The sequence below is a fragment of the Ambystoma mexicanum genome, chromosome 1q (genome assembly GCF_040938575.1).
Source record: "Ambystoma mexicanum isolate Mex_15411 chromosome 1q, UKY_AmexF1_1, whole genome shotgun sequence".
Classification (NCBI taxonomy): Eukaryota; Metazoa; Chordata; class Amphibia; order Caudata; family Ambystomatidae; genus Ambystoma; species Ambystoma mexicanum.
In genome coordinates, this window is record NC_090922.1 from 235,107,688 (window position 1) to 235,131,720 (window position 24,033).

The window sequence follows — 24,033 nt, forward strand, 5'->3', positions numbered from 1 at the left end:
AATGCAAAACAAAATACACACAGGAGGTGGAATATTGATGAAATGGGTTTGGTAGGGTTCATGTAGAATTTCATGGCATCTAAAAGGAGGTGTAGACCGAAGACCAGTGTCAGGTCGCAGCAGCAGCATGCTATGAACATCAAACAGTGGTGGGTGCAAAGCTTTGAATAAATCATAGCTAGTGGCATTTTCCTATTCTTCCATTGTATTGTCTGCCGCACTGTAGAAGTTATTATCACAGCCTAATTTGAGACTAGCATAATATCTGCTGTTGCCACTAAACAGGTACGGGAAATGTTTTCAAGCACCTTCATGACATTTTCACTAAAACAATTGTAAAAGCAATGTGAAGCAGACTTGTCCTTTGCTCAAATTCATTTTTGTGATCAGCACTAACGACTCCAAAATTCCTTTTACAATTGCAGGACGTTATTCATTTGGACAGGGTATTAAATCCTAACCAATTTTCTGCTGTAGGGGATTGATACTTGTTGCTCACGACGTGATATGGCACTGTTTTCTCAAATGCAATAGAGTGTGCATGGCCTAAGGGGCAAGGGCCAACCTCAATTTCCCATGACCAAACCTGCATTTCTGGACAGGGTTCAGCTGTATGTAGACCTTCCGGCGGCATTTGCTGCCCGCATCTTATGATTAGGTGAGTCCCTCCATCCTAGGCTTATAAGAAATAATCGTGCCCCTATCAAAAAAACTGCATTAAATTAAAAAGTTGGAAGGTCAAAACAGATAAGCCTCCAAGTAAACTGCATGGTAAATCAAACGCCTTTCTTCTTTTTCTCTTTGTACCTTGGCTGCAGTTAGTGATAAGAATGATGTGTACTGTTATTTGGATTTGTGCCTCCACTACACCGTTAATGTTGTTTTAAAATATTTTTTCAGTATCAACCACTTTTATCCGTCGTGCAGCAGCCGACGGTCTATTTCTTCTCCAGCCGGCGTCGAGTGTCGAAGTTCGACGTTGGGATGGGGAAGGATGTAAATAAATTAATATTTTAGCAAAAGTATGGCTAAGGCCAGGGGACTTGTTTTTTTCCGCCATACTGGTCGGAAGCATTTTGCAATCTGAGGATCCTACACGCGTGAGGGATCTTGGGTACAGTGGACGTCACACTAGGGATAGTATTACTGGCATGCCCTGTGTCGACGCCCATTTTCGAGTTTCGAAAAACAAACGAATACTCTGCAGCTTCCACTAGATGTCGGCCTATGCACAGCATGTGATCTAAGCAGATTCCACAAGCCTCAGAAATATATATATATAAAAAAAGCACAACGAATAAGAAGTACTCAGCACTACAAAACTGCCATTGCTCCTTTTGTCCTGAAGACGGCTATACCTACATCAACGGACAACGTTTTTGTGCATTGCCCGATTCTTTTTGGTGTTATGAGCCGAAACATATGTCGACCTGCACAAAACTAAACCTAAGATGTCTAACAGGTTTTTCTTGCATGATGGAGCTAGTTTAATTACGTAATGCTCTACTTTCAACTGTTTGATGTTGTACATTGAGTGCTCACATAATATTTATAATATTTCTTGTCTCTTACCTACTAACCCCACTAAAAAATTGCCATGTTCTTGTGACTTTTCAGCTTTGGAAAAAATATTTGTTACAGTCATAACATGTAACTTTTTTATTGAATTTCTTAGATGTTTTTTATTATGATTAGAAATAAAAATGTGTTTCTTTATATTACGAAGTGGTTGTTCTATCTTAACTCCTTTCATTTTAAGACCAGTTCAATATGATTATCACACCCAGCTTTTTAGAATAAGCAAACTAGTGTTTTAGTGGTTGTACTTTCCCCACGACAGACACATCATTCACCTACTGTGGTTCCAAGGGCACAGGGTCGCCATCCCTCCTCCCGTTGCTCTTTTCTTTGACCTGTTAATGACAGCAAATGACTGTGCACATTTGCTTTCTTGATTCACAAAAGCATATCAAACATTTTTGTGGGACTGCAAATACTTTTTATAAAAATAATCCGAATGTCTAAAAATGACTACACGCATGTGACTATCTCACAGAGACTCTTGCGATGTGTATACAACTTGCAAGTAGTAAAACACATGGTGCAGGATCTCGAATTGCTGCATGCAAGGTGTGAAATAATCAAACTGCCTTTGGCTCGAGTCATGTTGAATTTTAGTACAAATGGTCCTGTATTTTTAAAATGTACAAGAATGCAGTGCCAGGATTTACAAAACATTATTTCAGAGATTGGTTTTAGCATATTTTTAAGAAAGGCTAGAGCAATTAATAAGTTGTGTGAGAAAAGTGGGCCGTGGTTTATCTACATTACTCACTTTAGACCTTTTATGGCAGATTAATGTTTCGCCTACAGCCCCAAGCAAAGGTGGTTCAGGTATTCACTGACAACACCACTATAATGTTTTACAAACGGAAGCAGGGCTGCACCTGCTCCCCCAACCGGTCAGCAGAACCCCAACCTCTGTGGAAATGGGCCCTAGCCCACAAGATGTTTCTGATTCCCTTACATCTGGAGGGCATACACAACATGGTAGCAGACTCCCACAGCAGGGAACTACGCTCCTGTCACAAGTGGGAAAACCTGCAGTGCCATGTTCAAAGCATCGTCTGTGGGTGGGGAGTTCCAGAGAGATCTCTTTGCCACCAAGGACAACAGATAATGTGCATAATTCGGCATCAGGTTCCACCAACCCAGAAGCATGGGGGAAGCCTTTGCCCTCCTGTGGACCAGAACGTTTCTTTATGCATTCCCCCCCCCCCCATTTCCACTGATCCTGTGGCCCCTCAATGTTTTGAAACAGCAGTGCCAACTGATCTTTGGGAGGTGGGAGCCCAGCCAGACAAGGCAGCTTTGATTACCAGAGCTCCTCAATCTCTCGTCGGCGCCTCCCATCAAGCTGCTACCACTCTTCAACTTCAACCTCCTCTACAGGGACAAGGAGCTGCGCTGCTCCACAATCCAGCCTCAGGCAATCGGACGGCCAAACTCTTGCATTCATAGAATTCGGACATGTCCATTTGCCTCAAGCCTGTTGCTTGCTACAAGACCAAGTGGAAGCATTTCACGGTTTGGTGTATGACCAAGGGGATTGATCCAGTTGCCTTGCAGCTCATGACGTCTTGCCATACCTTCTGTTTCTGGCCCATAGAGGGCTTGAGAATTCCTTGACAAGGGTCCATCTCGCTGTGATAATCAGGGTTTCTTGCTCCTATGGAGCACCTTCCTTGTAGTCTAGGAGACCCATTAAGGAATTCCTCAAAAGAGCATTACATACCTCCTTGCCAGTGCGAGCACTGGCTGCTGCTTGGGGGATGAATGTGGTTGTCTCCACGTTAATGGGTCTTCCGTTTGAACCCTTACACAAGGCCAGGCTTAAATTCTTATCATGGAAGACTGCCTTTTCAGTTGCATCACCCGATAGGTTAGCGGAAATCCAGGTTTTGCCATCCTAGCCTCTCCATCTGATGTTTCACCCTTTGCACAAACCCAACTTTCATGCCAAAGGTGGCTTCTTTCCATCTTAATGAGCCTCTGGTTTTGCTGGTCTTCTTTGGTTCTCCTCCTACTCCAGAGTAACGCTGCTTGCATTCCATAGATGTTAGCCGAGCTTTGAAGTTTCATGTCGCCCCCACCGAACAGTTCCACAAGTCATTGCAACTGTTTAAGCTTTCGGTCCCTTCACCATAGGCAGGAGTCAGGGATGTCATTTCAACAAAATGCCAGGGGTAGCGGAAGTGACATCACATGACCCATGACCTCTGAAGACATCACAGGAAATGATGTCATTTAACCAGAAGTGACATCATGGGAAGTGATAGAACATGACTGTTCACCCCTTTAATGAGTCTAGCCATTATTGTATAGAATTTCAGAAAGACAAATTGTTATTCCTATTCTTTCTTATTTAGGGTCAGTGCTCGAAGTGTTACACTCAACAAATTCCAGTCACTCCAGAAACAAAGAGCCACAAGGCACAGGCCACAGCCCAGGAGCTTCAATGTAAAAGAAATAATAAAAAAATATAAAAAAGACCACAGGGGTAGCAAGGGGAACCTCAGGGGTCTTCGTGGCGACCCCCAAATGACGTCCCTGACACGAGTCACTCTCAAAGTCTGCCATTTTCCGATGACTGTCTGCATCTCAATGTCATCATATGGTTTACAGGACCCTTTGTGGTCGGCCTAGAGCACACAGGCCTTTTCCACCATAACTGCTTATGTCTACTGTGCCCGCTGTGGATATCTGTGGGGCGGTTACATGGGGATCAGCTCATATCTTTACAAGGGTCTGCTGTGTCAACAGGCATTACACAGAGGAGTCCAGGGTCAGGCAAGCAGTACTTGATGTGTTTTAGTAAGGTGAGTCTTTGCCTCCGGCCATGGCATGTATGTGTACCTCTCTGTAATCTATTCAAACAGTATTTGAATCCAAGAAAGATCCAAAGCTGGAGAAGGAATAAGTTACTTACCTGTAAACTCCTGTTCTCCAGCATTGGTATTGTACATAGATTCACATGCAACACTCCCAGGGCTCTTCTGCGCCAATATTGCCACTTTCACATTCGCTATGCTAATTAGATGTTGTTCTCCTGCGGTGTAGCTAAGCGAACTGGTCCATTGGCTGTGGGGGGGGGGGGGGGGGATATGGCCCAAAATGACTCCAAGAGAATACCAAGTTGAATGCAGTTTTAAAACGAAAAATTAAGCTCTGGGGATTCCCAGTCTGACGGCATGTGTATCTATGAAAGCCAGTTAACCCTTCACAGTAAAGCCCTTGATTTGAAGCCCTTGAATTGACAGGGCAAGGATACATTGGAATACTAGCTGGAGAAATGGAACAGGTCATGGTTGTTATCCAGGCACCATTTCCAAACGATTTGGTGACGGCCTCTTGGCACAAAGGACCACATTCAAAGCATCATCCGACAGATCTCAACCTTTCAGTAGCCATGCATGAAGGTTGAGTTTTGGGATTGGGATGACGCACTTTTATTCCTAATCTGGAAAGGAGATCCACTCCTGCTAGCAGCCACCAAGGAGGGCAAAAGGCCAGAAGATCTGGGTACCACATCCTCCATGTCCAGTCCAGGGTGATCGAAATCAAGATGGATCCAAACCTCCAGAGGACCAAAGGGATGGCGGGAATCCGTGGGAATACAAATAGGTCGAAGTTCTAACACACAATGCGTCCCCCAATGCTTCTCCCTGGAGCAGAACACCTCACTTCCTGTTGTCACTGGAGGGAAAGAGGTCCACTTGAAGGGTTCCCAATAGGCCGAACATCTCATTTAATATCCCCTGGCAACGTTTCCACTGATGGGAGACCAAGCCCTGCCTGTTCAGGGTATTCTAACAAGGGAGGTCCTGGGAGACTCTCTGCCAGACATGAGTCCTGGTTACAAGAGCCTTACCCGGAGTCTTTAGCTCACTATCTTTCACAGAGGAGAAATATCCCAAACATATCCGTCTTTGTCCTGCCCTGGGTCACTCCAGCACTGAAATGCTAGGAAATTCTCCTCTGAACAAGAGTACCAACAGCAACCCCAGGCACGTGTTTTGGTCTGGTTGAACCTCATCAGTAGGGTGTAGCTGTTCCTCCCTAAAAATAGTGAGCAAGGGGTCCATGTCTGGATTCCCCTAGTAATTTAGGGTGAAACCCAAAGTTACTTGAAAAGTTACTTCTTAGAGAGGCACAGCTCCACCCTACTGATGAGGTCCAACCAGACCAAAACACGTGTCTGGGGTTGCTGTTGGTACTCTTGTTTAGAGGAGAATTGCCTAGCATTTCGGTGCTGGACTGCCCCAGGGCAGGACAAAGACTGATATATGTTTGGGATATTTCTTCTCCTCGGAACCACGCCCCCTTGTTAATTTGTTTAGGGTATCTACCATTACAGTGTATGTCGCAGGGGGTGAGCTGCTGACAGGAATGCTGTTCTTCAGTGCCCATAGATACACTGCTTCACTGCACAAGGGGAGACACATGCACTGCCCTGCTTGTTGAGGTAGTGCATGGCTACCATGTTGTCGATCAAGACACTCTTCCCCCTAATGGAATGGAGAAGAGAAACTAAGGAGAGCCTGATCACTCAAGATTTATGTGTAGCTTCATTCTTAGCAGGGACGAAAGCCAATTACTGAGAGTCAACCTAGTTTAACCTCCCCCATCCTTTCAGTAAACCACCCATGACTTTCTTTGGATGTGGCCAAAGTTGCCAACAGGCTCACACTTTAGGATATTGTACCGTCAGGCCTGCAAAAGAAGCAATTTTGAATGCAGCATGCACACCATCGTTGTAATGGTAGATTTAATGACCAAGCTCCACCTACCCCTGTTACAAAAAGACACAAATAACTGAATGGATGAGTGCAGTGGCTGTTTTATGTCTAAATAAACGGTGCCAGTGGGGCTTCTGAAGCAAAGATATCTCCATTAGTGTGCAGGTTTTAGAAGAAAGCCGGTAACTTACAGGACTGTTTGACATGAAATTTAGAAATACAGTTCGGTGAAACTGTGTGTGTGTTCTAAGAACTATTTTGTTCTTGAATAGGGTGACAAAAAGTTCAGCTGAGATGATCTAACGTTCACCCGCTCCAATAGGTGCAATTGTTGTTCGAAAAGCCACTGTACATGATCTTTCAGCAGCTATGTGTGCGACAAAAAGAGGAGCATATACAGCACTGTTCTGGGATCCCAACCTGGAGCCGGATGTACTACAGGAGGGTGTAAACTTTTCACAAATGCATGATGGCTTTAACTCCAGGTACCGTCCACCAGCATTTGTGTTAAGTATGGCGTATGCTGCTTGTACAACTAGTGGATTTTAGGGCAATCACTGTAGATTAAATTCAAATATAATGCAGGAAAACAACATTAAGGTACAACACTCACTGAATAACCGTACAGCTTTTCTTTAACCAATGATTTCATTGTTTTTTATGGGAATTAAGGCGTATAGCGCGAGTTTATGTAGCCTAAGTGATCGTAGTATGTGGTTTTGCCATAGTGTATTTGCGTATAGCATATGAGCCTATATGCTTTACACCTAGTAAATTTACCAAGTCTTGTGTAGTAAGGGCGAGCCTGTGGCTAGGGGCGAGCCTAGTGTAGGAGACGCAAGTGTGAGTGTCAAAGGAATATCAGTCATAGGTGCGTGTGTAGGAGCATTTGTCGTGAGCGTCAAAAAGGTGTCCTACGAGTATCATAGAAAAGTATCATAGGCACATGTGCCATAAGTGTCAGAGGAGCATTTATCGTGTGTGCGAGTCTCGCAAGTGCATTGTAAGAGCATGCCATAGGAGTAAACGTCGAAAGGGTGTGTGTCGTGTGGGTCATAGGGATGCGTGCATGTGTGAGTGTGGTCTGTCTGGGTTCGTGCGGGTTCGTGCTTGTGCGTGCGTGTTCGTGTAAGTGTTAGCGTGTTCGTGCAAGAGTTGGTGTGTTCTTCAGGTTCGAATTGCAGCAAGGCCAACTCAGCCTTTCATCCTTCTGAGGTTGATAAATGAGTACTAACACAGGTTGGATGATATTGTGTGTATATTTGTTCGATATAAAGCACTTAAGCCGCAGTGCTATATAACAACACATCATTAGGCATTGGACGTCTGCTTCCATTCACAGTAATTTGGTAATATGGGCCTATACACACTGATATGAACGATGGATATGGTGATACATTCTTGTATGAAAAGTATGACAATGCATTACTTACCGTAAAAGCATTTCTGATGGTTGTATCTGCTTAGATTCACATGCTGTGCATAGGTCCGACATCCAGTGGTCACTGCGGAGTATTGCATTTTGTTTTTCGTAGTCGAAAAGGGGACGTCGACAAGGCGTGTCTGTAACACTATCCCTATAGTGACGTGCGTTGTACCCACAATTCCTCACGCGTCGAGGTCCCTCTGTTTGTATTTTTCTGCCCTGAGGGAGCCTTCTAGACGTGAGTGAGTACAGAAAAGAGAGAAATATAGAAAAGGATGTCTATGTTCCTTCCATCCGAGCGGGGAGGAAGGGTGGGCGCATGTGAATCTAAGCAGATACAACCATCAGAAATGCTTTTACGGTAAGTAATGCATTGTCTTCTGATGTTTGTTAATCTGCTTAGAATCACATGCTGTGCATAGACTAGCGAGCAGTACCCGGAGTTGGCGGTGGGTTATGAGAAGGAACAGTAGAGAAAAGATGTCTTAATACTGCCTGACCCACCTGGGAGTCAGATCTCGAGTGTGCATCTAGACAGTAGTGTTTTGTAAAGGTGTGCACAGAACTCCAGGTAGCCGCTTTGCAGATGGACTCAAGAAGAACATTTGCAATGAATGCTATGGACGCCCTCGTGCCTCGAGTAGTGTGCTCTTGGCTTAAAGGGCAGTTCTCTCTTAGCAAGAGTATAGCAGAGAGTGATGCATTGAACAATCCATCTAGAAATAGTGGACTTTGAAACTGCATCCCCTTCTCTTCCTGCTGCCACTGAGACGAAGAACTAATTAGTCTTCCTCAGTGGTCTGTTTTTTTTCATGTAGAACATGACCGCTCTGCGCACATCTAGTGTGTGCAGAGTTTTTTCTCCCAAGTAGGAAGGATTTTGAAAGAACGTTGGCAGTTCTATAGACTGGTTTACGTGGAATTTCGAGATGAATTTCGGAGCAAACCTTGGGTGCGTGCGTAGAACTACCTTATCTCTGTGAACTGTAACGAAGGGGTCTAGAACAGAAAGAGCCTGTAGTTCACTTACTCTCCTGATGGAGGTGATAGCTATTAAAAAAGCAGTCTTAAGAGTGAGGTCTTTAAGAGATGCTTTGTGCATGGGTTCGAAAGGTGAGCCCATGAGTCTGGTAAGTACCACGTTAAGGTCCCATCCGGGAGCTGGGTCAGCTATCGGGGGGTGTATTCTCTTTTTTATTCCCTCCATGAAGGCCTTTATTTCAGGGATCTTCCACCACGACACTGAGTTGGGAAGTGGTGTATGCAGAAAGTGCCGCTAGGTGGACTTTAATGGAATTGAACACTAGACCTGAATCCAATAAGTGGGTCAGGTATAGAACAAGATGTGTGGGAGCGCAATCAATCGGGTTGATGGTTTTTCCTCTGCACCAGATGACAAATCTCTTCCACTTGCTAGAGTAGCAGTGGCGAGTGTTAGGTTTTCTGGCTTCCCTGAGGATGTCCATGCATCTCTGCAGGAGCAGTAGATGTCCGAATTCTATGATCTCAGGAGCCAAGCTGCTAAGTTCATGTTCTGGGGGCATGGATGCAGAGTCCTGCCCTTGTCTTGTGACAGCATGTTGTACGGGCAGGGGAGTTTCACTGTGGGAGATAGAGACATCTCCATCAAGTGAGCGAACCATGGCTGGCGGGCCCACATTGGGGCCACCAGTATCATGGTCACTTGTTCCTGGTGCAAACAAATTGCCCTGACCATTGCATCAACAGACCGTTCCCTTTGGATTGGTTCTGGGGGTACCTGGAGGCGTAACTTAGGCATTGTGAGTTCTCCAGGGTTGCGAATAGGTCTATTTCTGGGAATCCCCATTGTGTGAAGACTTCGAAGACGATATCTTCGTGCAGTCGCCATTCGTACTCTTCGGGCAGGGGGAAATCTCTGCTGAGTTTGTCTGCCAGCAGATTGAGTTCCCCTGGTACATGTTCTGACAGTAGGAACATGTTTTGTTTGAGAGCCCACTTCCATATATTTTGGGCCAGTTTGGACAGTCCTGGAGAGTGGGTGCCCCCCTGCTTGTTGATGTAGTACATGGCTGTGGTGCTGTCTGTAAGGACCAACACAGTCTTGCCTTGTAGGTGTTCCTGGAAGGCTTTTAGCGCCTTGAACACAGCTAGAAGCTCCAGTAGATTTATGTGTTTGGATGCTACGTTTGGAGTCCACACTCCGTGAGCAGTCTGATGGGATAGGTGAGCCCCCCATCCTGTGAGGGATGCGTCTGTGGTCAGAGTGGCTTCCGCCGCGGGTGTGGCAAAGGGTTTTCCTCTTTCCAGGTTTTCCTTTGTCCACCACCGTAGCGTGAGAACCAAGGCCTGCGAGACCACCACTAGATCGTCCCATAGTCCGCTGGCCTGACACCACTGGCTGTTAAGCCACTCTTGCATAGGGCGCATGCGCAGGCGCGCTTGAGGTACCAAATAAATACACGACGCCATCATGCCTAGCAAGCGCATTTCTTTGCGTACCGTCACCTCTCGACCGGTCACATATTGAGGGATCTGAAACAGCACGTTGGAGGGGAAGACGAGGCCGTCCTTTGTTTGAATTAGAGCCCCTAGGAATTGTTTGACTTGGCTGGGGTCTAGGCTGGACTTCTTTTTGTTGATGGAGAAGCCCAACTGGAACAAAAGGTCTACCGTCTTTTGGGTATTGGAGAAGCATGTTTCGTAAGAATCCCCTGTTATGAGCCAGTCGTCGAGGTAAGGGTAAACTGGGATGGACAACCTGCACAGGTGGGCCGCTGCCACTGCCAGTACCTTCGTGAATACCGTTGGTGCTGATGCTATGCCGAAGGGTAGCACTCTGAACTGGTAGTGTTTGCCCTCTATCATGAACCTGAGGTATTTTCTGTGCGTTTGCAACATTAAAATATGAAAGTATGCATCTTTCATGTCCAATGTTTTCATGTAATCTCCTTGTGATAGCAGTGGGATCACTTCCTGTAAAGTCACCATACGAAACTTCTGGGGTTTGATAAACTTGTTCGTTGGGCGAAGATCTAATACAGGGCGCATGGTTAGATCCTTTTTGGGTACAAGGAAGTACACTGAATAAATACCTTCCGTTACCTGAGATAGAGGCACGACCTATATGGCTCCTTTTTCCAGCAGTTGTTGTACTTCTTGGAGAAGGATGGCAAGGTGTTCCGATGTCATGCGTCGTCCCCTCGGGGGTCTGTATGTTGGGGAACTGTTGAATTCGATGCAGTATCCGTGGGCTACGGTGGAAAGTACCCAGCGGTCTGACGTTATTCCTTCCCATGCTGGAAGAAAGGATGTTATCCGGCCCCCGACCGGTGTTGCATGGGAGGGGACGCGAATCTTCGCGTCACTTGGTGTTGTTGGGGGCTTGAGAGCCTCTGGGGGTGGACCCCCGACCTCTCCCTTTGCCCCGGCGTTGGCCTCTTTGGCTGTACTGCCCACTATTGGTCTGGTAACTGGTGGCAGGGTACTGTTGCTGCTGATTCTGCTGTTGGCGTTGGCCACGAAAAAAGCGTTTGTTGCCATAGCCGCGTCTGTTAGTGGGCTTAGAGATCTGGTCAAGAGTCTTGATAGTATCGAACTCTTTTTTAGCCATCTCCAGAGCCTCATCCACCGCTTTCCCGAAGAGGTTTGAGTCTTCAACAGGTTTATTTATTAAAGACACCCGTGTCTCCGGTTTGAACCCTGAGTTGCACAGCCATACACGGCGTTTTAAGAGTATTCCCTGAACCAGGGAACGTCCCGCTGTCTCAGCAGCATCCAGAGAGTTCTTAACAATACTCTGGTTGACCTGGGTTCCTTCGCCAATAGTTGATAGCAGGCGGGTACGTAGTGGTTCCGGCGCTTCTTCGGCGTCTTTGCGCAGTTTGGCCCACTGCGCTTCCGCGTAGCTAGCTAGCAAAGAATTGTTGATTGCAATTCTTGCCGAAAAGGCAGCCGAGGATGTGACTCTCTTAGCAAGGGCATATAACCTCTTGCCCTCATTGTCAGGTGGTGCCTCGCTGGTGGACAGCGGCACCCCTGCCCTCTTCCTTGTTTTAGTTACTACAAGGGAATCCGGAATGGAATGTCCCCTGATATACAGCGGGTCTGAGCGTGAAGGAGTGAAAAGTTTTTCAATCCTTGGATTATCTCCTCTGATTAGTGCGGGTGTGGATAGCGAAGGGATGATTCTTCTCTTCACTGAAGCGAGGAGGGGAATGGTCTGGCTGACTGGGGGTTTCTCCTTAATTACTCTTTCCACAAAGTCTATTTCAGGAGAGATCTCCCCAGTGTCCAGTTCGAAATGTGCTGCTGCTCTGCGCAACAGGGCATTGAATGTGGGCTGATCGTCAATGGGAGACGTGTTTCTAACAGGTGAATTGTCAGGAGGATTTAGGTTCAGGACATCAGTGTCCGAATATACTGATGGGGATTGCCAGGGATGAGAAGGTCCTTCTGGATTTTCTCCGAAGCCTTCTCCTACCATGTCTGGGCTGTCTTCCAGACCTTCCTCCTGGTTCTGTCCCTCTTCATCGTCCACAAATTCATCCTCCTCCTCTAAGTATTGTTCCTCACCAGTGAGGTCATACACATTATGGAAGTCTGAGACTGTGTCCTGCTGGGGATTGACTAGTCTTGGATATTTGGCCCTGGGGTCCTCCTGAGGACCTTCTCTTGTTCTCTTGGGAGTGGGAGGGTTCTGGGTCTTCATAAACCTCTCCATTCTCTCCATGCAGAGATGGAGCCTTTCCATGGTTTCATGGGGTACCCCTGAGCGGTCTAGCATTGGAAAATTAGTGTCATCTAGCTGAAAACGGCTCGACCTCTCCCATAACGTCGAGGAAAGTGTCCCGTCGCTTTCCGAAAAGCCTTCCGGTGTGCTGGGGGTCCCCCCGACTGAAGGGGTTAGTCCCGGTCTTTCTTCGGGCTTTTTCGGCGTGTCTTTAGACCTCTGCGTAGTGCTCGACATGTCTTTCAGCGTACGCTTCTGGGCGTCGGCTACAACGATCCTTGACAAGCTCTCTGCGACTCGTTTGTCAGCGGAGGGCTGTGGTTTCGACATTACGGGTGTCGATCGTTCTACGGCCGCGTGCGCTCTCTGCTGGTGCGCGCCGGCCGATGGTTTGGGGGCGGCGCCCTTATTTGCCGAAAGCCCAGTCGCTGGTCGCGGCTGCGAGAGGGGCTTCAAACCTGAACGGTCCGAGGAGACCGCCGGTGCAACCTGCGTCTCCTTGGGCGCTGATGATTTCTTCGTTTCCGAAGAAGAGCTATGGGTTGTGTGCTTATGTGTTGTATCGTGTGCGTCAGTGTCGCCGGGGTGTTCATCCCCATAAGCAGGGCGTGAGCCGAGCCCGTCGGGGCCAGGGACAGATGACGAAGAGCGGGAGCGCTCTTTGGAGGGGTGTACGACCTCCGTAGCGGAGGTCGTGTTATCACGTTCCTCGTCACTGTCGGTGGTAGCAGCGGCGGGTAAAGAACCGGCCTTCGACATAGCGTAGGCCGCCCACCTCTTGACCCTACGGTCTTTTAGAGCCTTTGGCTTCAGAAGCCGACAAGCCGTGCAACCCTCCTCTTTGTGATCGAGGGGCAAGCAGCGGTTACACCTTGAATGCTTGTCCTTCCAAGTAAACTTGCCCTTGCAAAGTGGGCAAAACCTAAAGGGTGTCCTCTCCATGGCCGAGGCAATAAATCGTGATAACGACTCCAAGGGAAAAGAAGGGGAAAAGGAAAGGCATTCTCAGAAAAGAATCAGATGTCCCACGACCCCACTCCCCCTACTGTATTTGGCCTGCGAGGCCAGGCCACGTGTTCGGCAACGCCGAAGGATCTCCTCCGCTCGTCCCCTCCGTCGAAGATCTTGCTCGGCGGAGACAGCTTCACAACTGCGTCGAGGGAGGGATCGATATGTTAAATATTAAACAGGAAAAACGACCAAAGGTCGAGGAGATGGAATCTGCAATGTCTCTCGAGGAGCTCCGCGTAAAGGCGACCAGTAGCTGGGCGGAAAAAAACAATCTGAGGGACCTCGACGCGTGAGGGATTGTGGGTACAACGCACGTCACTATAGGGATAGTGTTACAGACACGCCTTGTCGACGTCCCCTTTTCGACTACGAAAAACAAAATGCAATACTCCGCAGTGACCACTGGATGTCGGACCTATGCACAGCATGTGATTCTAAGCAGATTAACAAACATCAGAAATCACATTACAGCAATGCCATAACCATATTTTTCGTAGTGTACTTCGGAACAATGCTATGCGATGCCACTTCCTTTTTTGTCAAGGGGTGAAAGGTTGTGTTCCATCACTTCCCAGGATGTCGCTTCGGGGTGGGGGTAAAATGACATCACAGGAAGTGCTGTCACTTCCACTTCCCATGGCGTTGTGGTGAAATGACTTCCCTGGCACACATGTATAGACATAACGCAATTTAAGCTGATGGGGAGCTGCACAGCATATTCAAACAAATGGGGATACTTTCAGAAATATCTCTTACCTGTTCAAACTCATCAGTTATTGTTTTGGGTTCTTCATGCCTCTGAAACCACATCATGTACTTGGTGTGGAACCTCCAGGACTGTTTCTTCAGAGCTTTGGCTGCCAAATACTGAGCTTTCGTACCCTGAGAAAGGGAAGCAGAAAAAAAGGTTCTCACAGCATGATTTTATAAATTAATGTAGAAATGCCAAGCATTGTAGGTGTGGAGAGGTGGGCATTTGGAGGGGGCTTTTTTTCTATACTTACAAGGTTGGCAAGGTTACAGGGTTAAGTGGATATGGGTCAGGAAAAGCAAAACCCTGTGACTGGACATTTGTTTGAGACTAAATCCACGACACCCAGCCCAAAATAAACAAAATACAGACATACATATATTTAGGGACACATACTGAAGAGAAAGGAAGGGAATAGTTTCTTACCTGTAACTCCATTTCTCCAGCATTGGTATCTTTCATGGATTCGCATGCTTAGAATATTCCCCGTCGTCAGACTGGGACCCCTCGGTACACATATATAGCCTTTTCCAATAGGAAAACTTCCGACACTTTTGTGTCCTATCTACGTCCTTTTAGGACCCGCCTACGCATGCTCCGTAGGCCGTCCCAGTATAAGAGGCCCGCCCCCGCGGCTCCCCTTCAGATTTCGGCCCCTCCAAAGTAGGAAGGGTTAAACTTATCAAATACATTACATTCCGGGGAGGTTGGCGGGCGCATGTGAATCCATGAAAGATAGCAATGCTGGAGAAATGGAGTTACAAGTAAGAAACTATTCCCTTCTCCAGCATTGGATCTTTCATGGATTCACATGCTTAGAATAGATTGTCTAGCAGAAACACTCGAGACGGCGGTGAGAATGTAATGTAATATACCCTCACCATACTACACAATGCATATGTACAGTAGGAATAAGTTAACTCATATAACCTTACCCACATAAAGTATACTGTCATTAAAAAGGTAGACAACAGATTCTCCAGAGCGTGGAGCTTACCTTACTGAAACAGATGGCGCAGGACAGCTCTTCCCATCTGCACCTCGTCCGCATGCTGCCTGGCAAGGCAGTAGTGGCGGGTAAACGTGTGGGGCACTGACCATGCCGCAGCTTGGCATATGTCCGTCAGCGGAATTCCTGCCCATAAAGTAGTTGAGGAGGACATCAATCTTGTAGAATGGGCTCTAGGATGTCCTTGCAGTGGCCTTCCGGCCTTAGAGTGACAAAACGCAATCGTCGATGAGACCCATCGAGCCAATCCTTGTTTAGAGATTGCTTTTCCTCTCGTCGACGGACCATATGCGACGAACAGTTGTCGAGTAGACCTGAGTTCCTGTGTACGATGTAGGTAAAATTTCAGAGCCCTCTTAACGTCCAGGGTATGAAGAGCTTTTTCTGCTGCCGATGATCGTGTGGCGAAGAAAGTAGGGAGAACAATGGACGAGTGTTTGCGATACACCGTCGGAACTTCTGGGACGAACATAGGATTAGTTGCCAGGACTACTTTGTCCTTAAAGAATCTTAGGTATGGCGGGTCTACGACCAGCGCTTGCAGTTCCGAGATTCTTCTAGCTGATGTGATAGCAATCAAGAATGCCAACTTCCACGAAATGAATTTTATGTCGGACGTGGCCATAGACTCATAAGGCGGTTTCATTAAGCCTGCCAACACTGTGTTGAGACTCCAAGTCGGGGGGAAACGTTTTACCGGGGGAAAAGCTCGAAATAAACCACTCATGAAGTGTTTTACAAGTCTGTCGCTAAATAGAGGAGACGACTGCCTCTTCCTTGTGAACCTCGAGATGGCCGCCAGGTGCACCTTTATCGATGTGAAGGATAATCCCCTCTCCGCCAAGAGGAGCAGATAAGGTAGAACTTGTTCCGGCGTCACCAACAACGGTTGTAAGGCCCCATTGTCCTCTACACCATTCACAGAACCTCCGCCACTTATAGGAGTAAGATTTGTTTGTAGAAGGGGCTCTAGCCGCCTGCAGAATTTTTTGACAATCCTCCGAAATGTCTAAAGCACCGAACTCCAAAAAGTCAGGTTGAGACTGTCCGGGTCGTGATGCCACACCGTGCCTTTGTCCCGGGATAGAAGGTTCGGGACTTTCGGAAACGCTATGGGATGTTCCAGTGACAGGTGAAGCAGGTCGGAGAATCACGGTTGCCTTGGCCAGTATGGTGTCACTAGAATTACCCGGCAATTGTATCTGCGTATCCACTGTATTGTCCTCCGTATGAGAGGGAACGGGGGAAAAGCATAGAGGAACATGTCCGTCCATGGGAAGGAGAATGCCTCCCCCATGGAACCCTCTTGAGGCCATCTGCTTGCAAATTGCTCGCATTTCTTGTTGTCTTTGGTCGCGAAGGCGTCCAGAGGGGAGGTGACCCCATTTCTCGAACACTCATCAGGTGAACTGTGTCCATTTCCCACTCGTGTATCTGGGCCATGCTTCTGCTGAGGGAGTCTGCTTGGCAGTTCCTCACTCCTGGGAGGTGATGAGCCACGATGGAAATTTCATGCTTTGATGCCCAATGCCATGTTTTCTGGTCTTCTATGGAAAGAGTTCTTGATTGCGTCCCTCCTTGTTTCCTCAGATAAAACATGGTCGTTGTATTGTCGGTCAGTATTCGTACTCGCGAACCCTTGATGTGTGGTAGGAATGCCTTCAAGGCCCATCGTACTGCTCTGAGCTCTAACACGTTTATGTGTAGGAGTGACTCCGTTGGAGACCAGCGACCTTGCGTTTGGAGAGCACCCATGTGAGCTCCCCATCCGGTTAGGGACGCATCCGTGACTATGGTTCGCTGAAACTCCGGCTCCTGCAGGGGTATACCGTTGTTCAGATTGTGGAAATTCTGCAACCACTGAAGGGTCCGAAGCAGCTTGTCGTCGTCGATGGTTATCCTGTCTGACCATCGGTCCGCGAGGAATTCCTGGACTGGCCTCATGAATAGGCAACAGTTTTCCACCAGATGGATGCAGGATGCCATGGCCCCTAGGACCGAAACGTATTTTCTCACTGAGATCTTGGTGTTTCGCCGTAGTCGGCACGCTTGTCTTGAGGTTCTGTCGAGAGAAGGTTTCACTAGCCCTAACTGGGTCTTGAACTGTGCCCCCAGGAATACCAGCGTTCTCGATGGCCGCAGAGAGGATTTTTAGAAGTTTATGGCGAATCCCAGCTGTTGTAGAAGCTGCATGGTGGCTTGTAAACTTGTGTTGGTCGACGCTGGGGAGGATCCCCTTACCAGCCAGTCGTCGAGGTATGGGTATACATGGTGGCCTTGCTTCCTTAGCCAGGCCGCTACTGGAGCCAGGCATTTCGTGAACGTTCTGGGGGAGGTCTTGAGCCCAAAAGGAAGAACCGTGAATTGGTAGTGAGTCCGCCCTATTACAAATCTTAGGAATTTCCTGTGTTTCCGACACATTGGAATATGGAAATACGCGTCCTGTAAATCCAGGGACGCTAGAAAATCTCCCTCTTGAACGGCGCAGATCACTTCCTGCAGAGTGAGCATCTTGAATTTTAGGCTCTTTAAAGACTTGTTGAGATCGCGTAAGTCTAAAATGGGACGCCATTTGCCGTTCGGCTTTTTTACGACGAAATATCTTGAGTAGACTCCTTGACCTCTCTGTGATGTTGGAACTAATTCTATCACGCCCTTTGCTAACATGAGTGTTACCTCTTGTTGCAGTATCTTCAGATGGGAATGAGCGGTGAACGCAGGTGGAATTTGCGGAGGGCTGTGTTTGAATTGTAGAGAGTGTCCGTTTCTTATAGTATCCAACACCCATTGATCTGTCGTTATTCGTTCCCATTCGTCGACATATGCTGAAACTCTTCCCCCCCAGAACGGTGTGTTGTATGTCACTGCTGATCTTTATTTTGCTTGTCTCTCGACGACGATGGATATGATGGTCTTTTTCTGGAAGTCTGGAAGTTCCGGCGACGGTTTGCCGTTTGGGAGGCACGTCTGTATCTGCCAAAGGATCTGTCTCCAGACGCAGAGAATCTTGAATTACCTGAAGCCCCTCTAAAGGGACGAAAAGACTTGTAGCTTCTGCCACTCTGACGAGTCCTCTTTCATTCCCTTTAGGGCTTAGTCCACCTTCTCACCGAAAAGAAGGTCTCCCTCAAAGGGCATATCTAAAACTTTGTATTGTACTTCTGGCCTGAAGTAGGTACACTTAAGCCATGACTGTCGACGTAATACGACCCCATTATTGACTTGCTTGAAGCCTGACTCAGCGAGGTCCACCGCAATGTTTATTGCGTGTTTATTGTTTATTGATTTGAGGCTTCCTCACCCTCTCGGACAAGTAACATCGCTGCCTTCCTATGCTCTTCCGGAAGATGATCAAGCAACGGAGCTAGCCTGTGCCACATCTCCCCATCGTATCTGGCTACAATTGCCAGAGAGTTTGCGGCCTTTACTGTGGTCGCTCCCACGGATAGCACTTTTTTGCCAAAGGCATCTTGGCGTCTCGCTTTGTTCTCAGGGGGAGTCGTGCACTTGTGCTGGGCCTTCGCCTTCCTCGCCGCTGCCGCCGACACCACCGAGTCTGGCGTTGGTTGGGAGGATAAACACTTGGGGGTAGACTCTGGAGCCTTAAACTTTTTTTTTAGGCGTCCTTTCACTGCCGGCTCTGAAAACGGGTGACGCATTGTCTGCAACCCCTCCTTCCACACATGGTCTAGCATTGGTATCGAGAACACCAACCTTCTCTTACCCATGTGGTCGAACAAAAAACAAAGTCCTTTTTCTGTTCTTCCTGGGACAAACCAAATTCTTTGCATGCCCTCTCCATCATAGAATGGAATGACGCAATGTCGTCCGGAGGGGACGGGTGAGGTGGGCCTCTAGGGGTTTCCAACTCCGCCTCTGACTCCCAGGTTCGATCCCTGGAGGGGGATGATATATCCGACATGGCTCCCCTGTCAGACTCCGAATCTGGCAGCTCACCTTCCTCTTGTGCCAGTGTTGATTGGCGTCCGTAGGTGCGTCGGTTGACGGGACGGGCTCGTCTCGTCGACGGGTGACTGTGGCAGGTTTGCCCGAGGTAGTCTCTGGTCCAACGACTGTAACAAAGACTGAAGCGTGGACAGAATTTCCAACGACAAAACAGATTGAGGATTGAGAAGAGGGGCAGATACCGGTATAACGGATCCCCTCGTCGACGACTTGTCAGCCACCCGTAGCCCTAGGTCTGCTGGTCCAGCTATTCTCTCGTTCTCGTCCTCCGAGGACAGCAACACGCCTGTTCTTGTAGTAAAGCATCCGGGGGGATCGGATCAAAAACTTCAGGCCTCCAGTAGGACCCCCGTCGACGAGGCCATCGTCGACGCCGTTGTCGGCGGGACGGTGGATGCCACCTGCGGAAGTGGCAGGGTGGAGGCCGATGACTGGACCGCCGTCGACGACGGTGTCTTAGCAGGTGGTTTTGGCGGTCTCGCCTTTTCCACACTTGGCTTGCTTTTACTCGACTCGTGGTCGATCTATGATGATCGCCCGAGGAGGATTTCCTTTCCTTTTCATGCTTTTTTGATGAAGATGATTTCTTTGACGAGGAGTCTCTAGTTGAGTGACTTCCAGACGACTCTTTTTCCGTCGGTCGAGATTTCTTCGCCGGTGGTTCCGACGAGGTAGCGCGGCGTGATGTTTTCGCCGACTGTGTGGAGCCTACCTCCGAAGGGGGGTATGCCCCCGCTCCATCATTCAGCCATGCCACCAGTCGTCGACTCCGGTCTTTGAGGGTTTTTTGAGAAAACCCTTTGCATATGTCGCAGTTATCCGCCGAATGATGAGGGTGGAGGCAATATATACAATCCATATGTCCGTCCCCCTCGTAAACTTTTTTCAAGCCGCACGTCGCGCATGGACGGAACAGCGCTTTTCCTGACACGGAGGACATTTTCTTTACTCAAATTCCAAGAATGCAACCTTGTACAAAATAGTAAGACAGCGCGAGGAGATCCCACTACTTTGGAGACGGTTGAAATCTGAAGGGGAGCCGCGGGGGCGGGCCTCATACTGGGACGGCCTACGGAGCATGCGTAGGCGGGTCCTAAAAGGACGTAGATAGGACACAAAAGTGTCGGAAGTTTTCCTATAGGAAAAGGCTATATATGTGTACCGAGGGGTCCCAGTCTGACGATGGGGAATATTCTAAGCATGTGAATCCATGAAAGATCCAATGCTGGAGAATACATGTTACCCTGGGTAAGTAGCTTTTTTATTAATTAAAATACCACCTCATACAGTGTACAAAGTACTCCAACTGAGAATGAACTCAACATTTTAAACACCCAGAAGAAGTGGTGGGCAGCTACAGCAAATGTCACCATGGCTTTGGCATTGCCAAAGTCAGCAGAATATATTTTCTGCATAATGGGGCACGTCTGCCAGATCAAGTCCGTTCTGACCCTGTTTTCCCGTACCACAGAGGCTAGGGAACAGCAACTGGCGTGTTAAGTCCTAAACTGCACCTCTGGCAAGAGCCCAGATACATTTGGCTTCTTCATTGACTGGGTTACCAGCTCGTACCCAGACAGTGCCACATCAGGGCTGAAAATGCTGCGCCCATGTACCAGAACACCATCTGTTAAGGGCGGGATAGCTTGTGCTTTTTTGATTTTTAGAAATGAAGGGCTTGCAAAAAGCATAATGCACTCATGTGCATTGGCTGTGACCATCTCCTGCCATCTCCAAAATTGCCCTACAGTGGCAGCAGAGCAGTTTCAAGAGTCAAATGTGCATTTTTGGCAACTGCTGGAACACCAAGTTCCAACAGGCAGAGGTGGCTTTGTAATCATCTGCACCTCAGATTCAGAACAATTGTGTGTCCTAGTCAGCATGGTGGCACATTAATCTGTTGACCGAGGTCATGACTGGTAGTAACATTGTGGCTACTGAGGTCTCGAAATTATACAGCCACAGCATTTGGAAATCATACTGGTGTAAGCTTGGTGAGCAGAGCAGCAGTGCTGCAGCCATGACAGGGCTGATGTGTTTTAGCGGACTGGCATGGATTTCTCCACAAAAAAGTGGAACCCAAGAAAGCAGCTTGTTGGGTAAGAATTGGTGCAGTCCAACTGATGTGGGATTACACAAGCATTTGGAAATCATACTGGTGTAAGCTTGGTGAGCAGAGCAGCAGTGCTGCAGCCATGACAGGGCTGATGTGTTTTAGCGGACTGGCATGGATTTCTCCACAAAAAAGTGGAACCCAAGAAAGCAGCTTGTTGGGTAAGAATTGGTGCAGTCCAACTGATGTGGGATTACACAAGACTTATCTCTTGGTAGTAGGTAACCCACCTTTACAAGGAATAGTGCGCTCAAAAATAATATTGTCCCGAGCGTTCGGCCATGTGGTTTTAAGCAAACTGATCGTAAAAACATTTCCTATGCACCATACCTTAGTTTTCCTTACTTTTACACATGTGAAATAAGGCAGCGGGGCACAGTCATCTTGTGCCAATCTTATCCGTTGCTGCATCGCCCTAAGTTGAACTGCCCGTCGGCACTATATCATATCCCCGGCCCCTGAAGCTGACATCACTAGACGCGTACAGCCCATTCACAATGCGAATGCACGTCACGTGTCGACATTCTCTGTGCGCCAGCTAATCATGTGCGTCTCCATGGAAATGGCAGGACGCCTCTTTCCTCAATAAGTATAAACAGACCGCTTCTCATCAGACAACATCACAGTTGCCTTTTCAATCGTTTCACTGTCTTTTTTTTGTATATCCTGTGACTCGTTTCTGCTCTGTTCAGCTATCCCGGTTGCTCGTAGTCCGTGCAAACAGGTACTAGCATTACTATCGATTTTAACTTTGTCGTATAATGGCAACAATACAGCCCTACCAGTATGAGCCGGAATATTCCAAGGTGGAATTAGTTGAAACAGGGCATCGGACGGCAGTTGGGAGGACGAATCACTGGATCCTGAGCCAGAGCCTAGCTGCATGGAAGACGTTTCCACCTGGTGTACCTGCAATTGGTGCGAGGTCATGCCAACCGAGGAGGAGAACTGCTGCTGTAGAGAAAACTCTGGATGCTTGGCTTACATCTCGTAAGACGAGACACGCCGCTATGCATTACCGAGCTGCAGGACTTCATGGCAACCTGCCTCACAAGGTCCGTGTTGAGGATTATGATGGTGCTTATGCACGAAATTTGCGCAACAGTTCACCCTGGCAATCAAAGTAACGAATAAGTGTACTCTAGATGTGATGTCACTTAGGCCACTAACATTTCACGTTTGTCTCCTATATTGTTGTACCTTTGATCTATCACTGCCAAAGGAATGTAGTCTGGCAATTCAATACATCTTTCGCGATTTGGGGAAATCATAGTGGTCATCTTGTGTCTTTCACGTACAACAAAGAAACAATATTTCTCTGTGCCCCAAACGTTATGGATTGCACGGGTGCTCACTTTTGTGAAGTGTCTACACTTTAAAGCCCAAGTTGATTGATCCATGAAGTAACTTTTGTACTGGCAACTATGCCAGAGGATACAAGGTGCATTTTCAACTATGGTTTGTACACTTATGTTCATTTAAATACAGTTTGTATGTTTCTATTCCGCAGGTGGTAAAGGCTGGTGGCATATCGGTCGTTTACATGATGGCTTCATGAGAGGCTTGGATACCGCGTTTGACGAGTAACACCTGCCTGTGCTGTTGGTGCCATTCGAGCCAAATTGCCCAGTGACAGCGGTCAGTGCAGGGGATTTTCCCACACTGTGCTGCAACCCCAAGTATACAATTTGTAGAACTTTTGTGTCATCAACATCAGCAACAAAATAAAATACAAATTACCTTTTAAGAATAGTTGTTTCAATTCTTCAGTTGATCAAGGACACGCTCACTTATCCTGGCAGGGTGGGAACGACCAAGGTGCCAAACACCATGTACACTTCAAAGGTATCTTCAGCGCAGGGGCCATTGTTCACATGGCCCAGCCAGACCGAGTGTCTCCTGGCAGGCTCCCCTGAAGCAGACCGCACCCATGCAATCCACAAGTGTCTCCGTTCAGCAGTGTTACAGCGCTTTTCTGCATGCCTCATGCCCCTCCATTATCAATGTAAGTTCGCACCTGTGGCTGTGAGCTCCCCAAGGGAGCTGGCAGGGTGGGAACGGCCAAGGTGTCAAACACCATGTACACTTCAAAGGTATTTTCCGCGCAGAAGCCATTGTTCACATGGCCTTGCCAGACCCATTGTCTCCAGGCAGGCTCCCCTGAAGCAGACCACGCCAGAAACATGTCACTCATTCACATACACACCCACCTTTCTAATTCTTTATAAACCCCTTGATATTTATCCCGAGAACATCTGAACACTGCAAGTCAACTCTTGATCGTGCTACCTGTTCTCCGGCTACTAACTACTCTGCTTGCTGAATCCAATTGTTTGTTAGTCAAGGTAAGGGCAGGTCACCTAATCATCTCTTTCTGATCTTAACATTTCTATCAATTTGGAACGAATGTACCCAGTAGTGTAATGTTCATTCATCTCAATGACTTTACCATTGTCTACTGTTTACAGTGTTCTGATCTCGATCTATAGCAAATTTCATCAGTGTCAATTTTGATAGAATTCCATCTTTCTCGAACCATGTCCATAAGCATGTTTCCTTTTGATGCATGAAAGTACATTTAACAGACTAGTAACACGTTACGATTTACGCTGCATCAATCAATTCTGTATGAAAGTTATCTCAGTGTATATTTGACTATGCTACACAGGCTTTGCTTCTTTGACCAAAACAAACATTGCATAGAAAACTTTGATATAATTCCATCAATCTCATGCATTCAGTAGAAT

At 47.6% G+C, this 24,033-nt stretch overlaps 1 protein-coding gene across 4 annotated transcripts in view; it reads right to left on the reverse strand.

The window, feature by feature from the left end:
• The window catches only part of CNOT3 (CCR4-NOT transcription complex subunit 3), a 1,293,124-nt gene that overhangs the window by 8,421 nt on the left and 1,260,670 nt on the right, over nucleotides 1–24,033 (reverse strand). For all 4 annotated transcript variants that reach the window (XM_069637964.1, XM_069637947.1, XM_069637956.1 and 1 more), the window contains exon 18: nucleotides 14,204–14,329. In XM_069637964.1, the coding sequence (XP_069494065.1) occupies nucleotides 14,204–14,329 (126 nt within the window). The remainder of the gene's footprint in view (nucleotides 1–14,203; nucleotides 14,330–24,033) is intronic.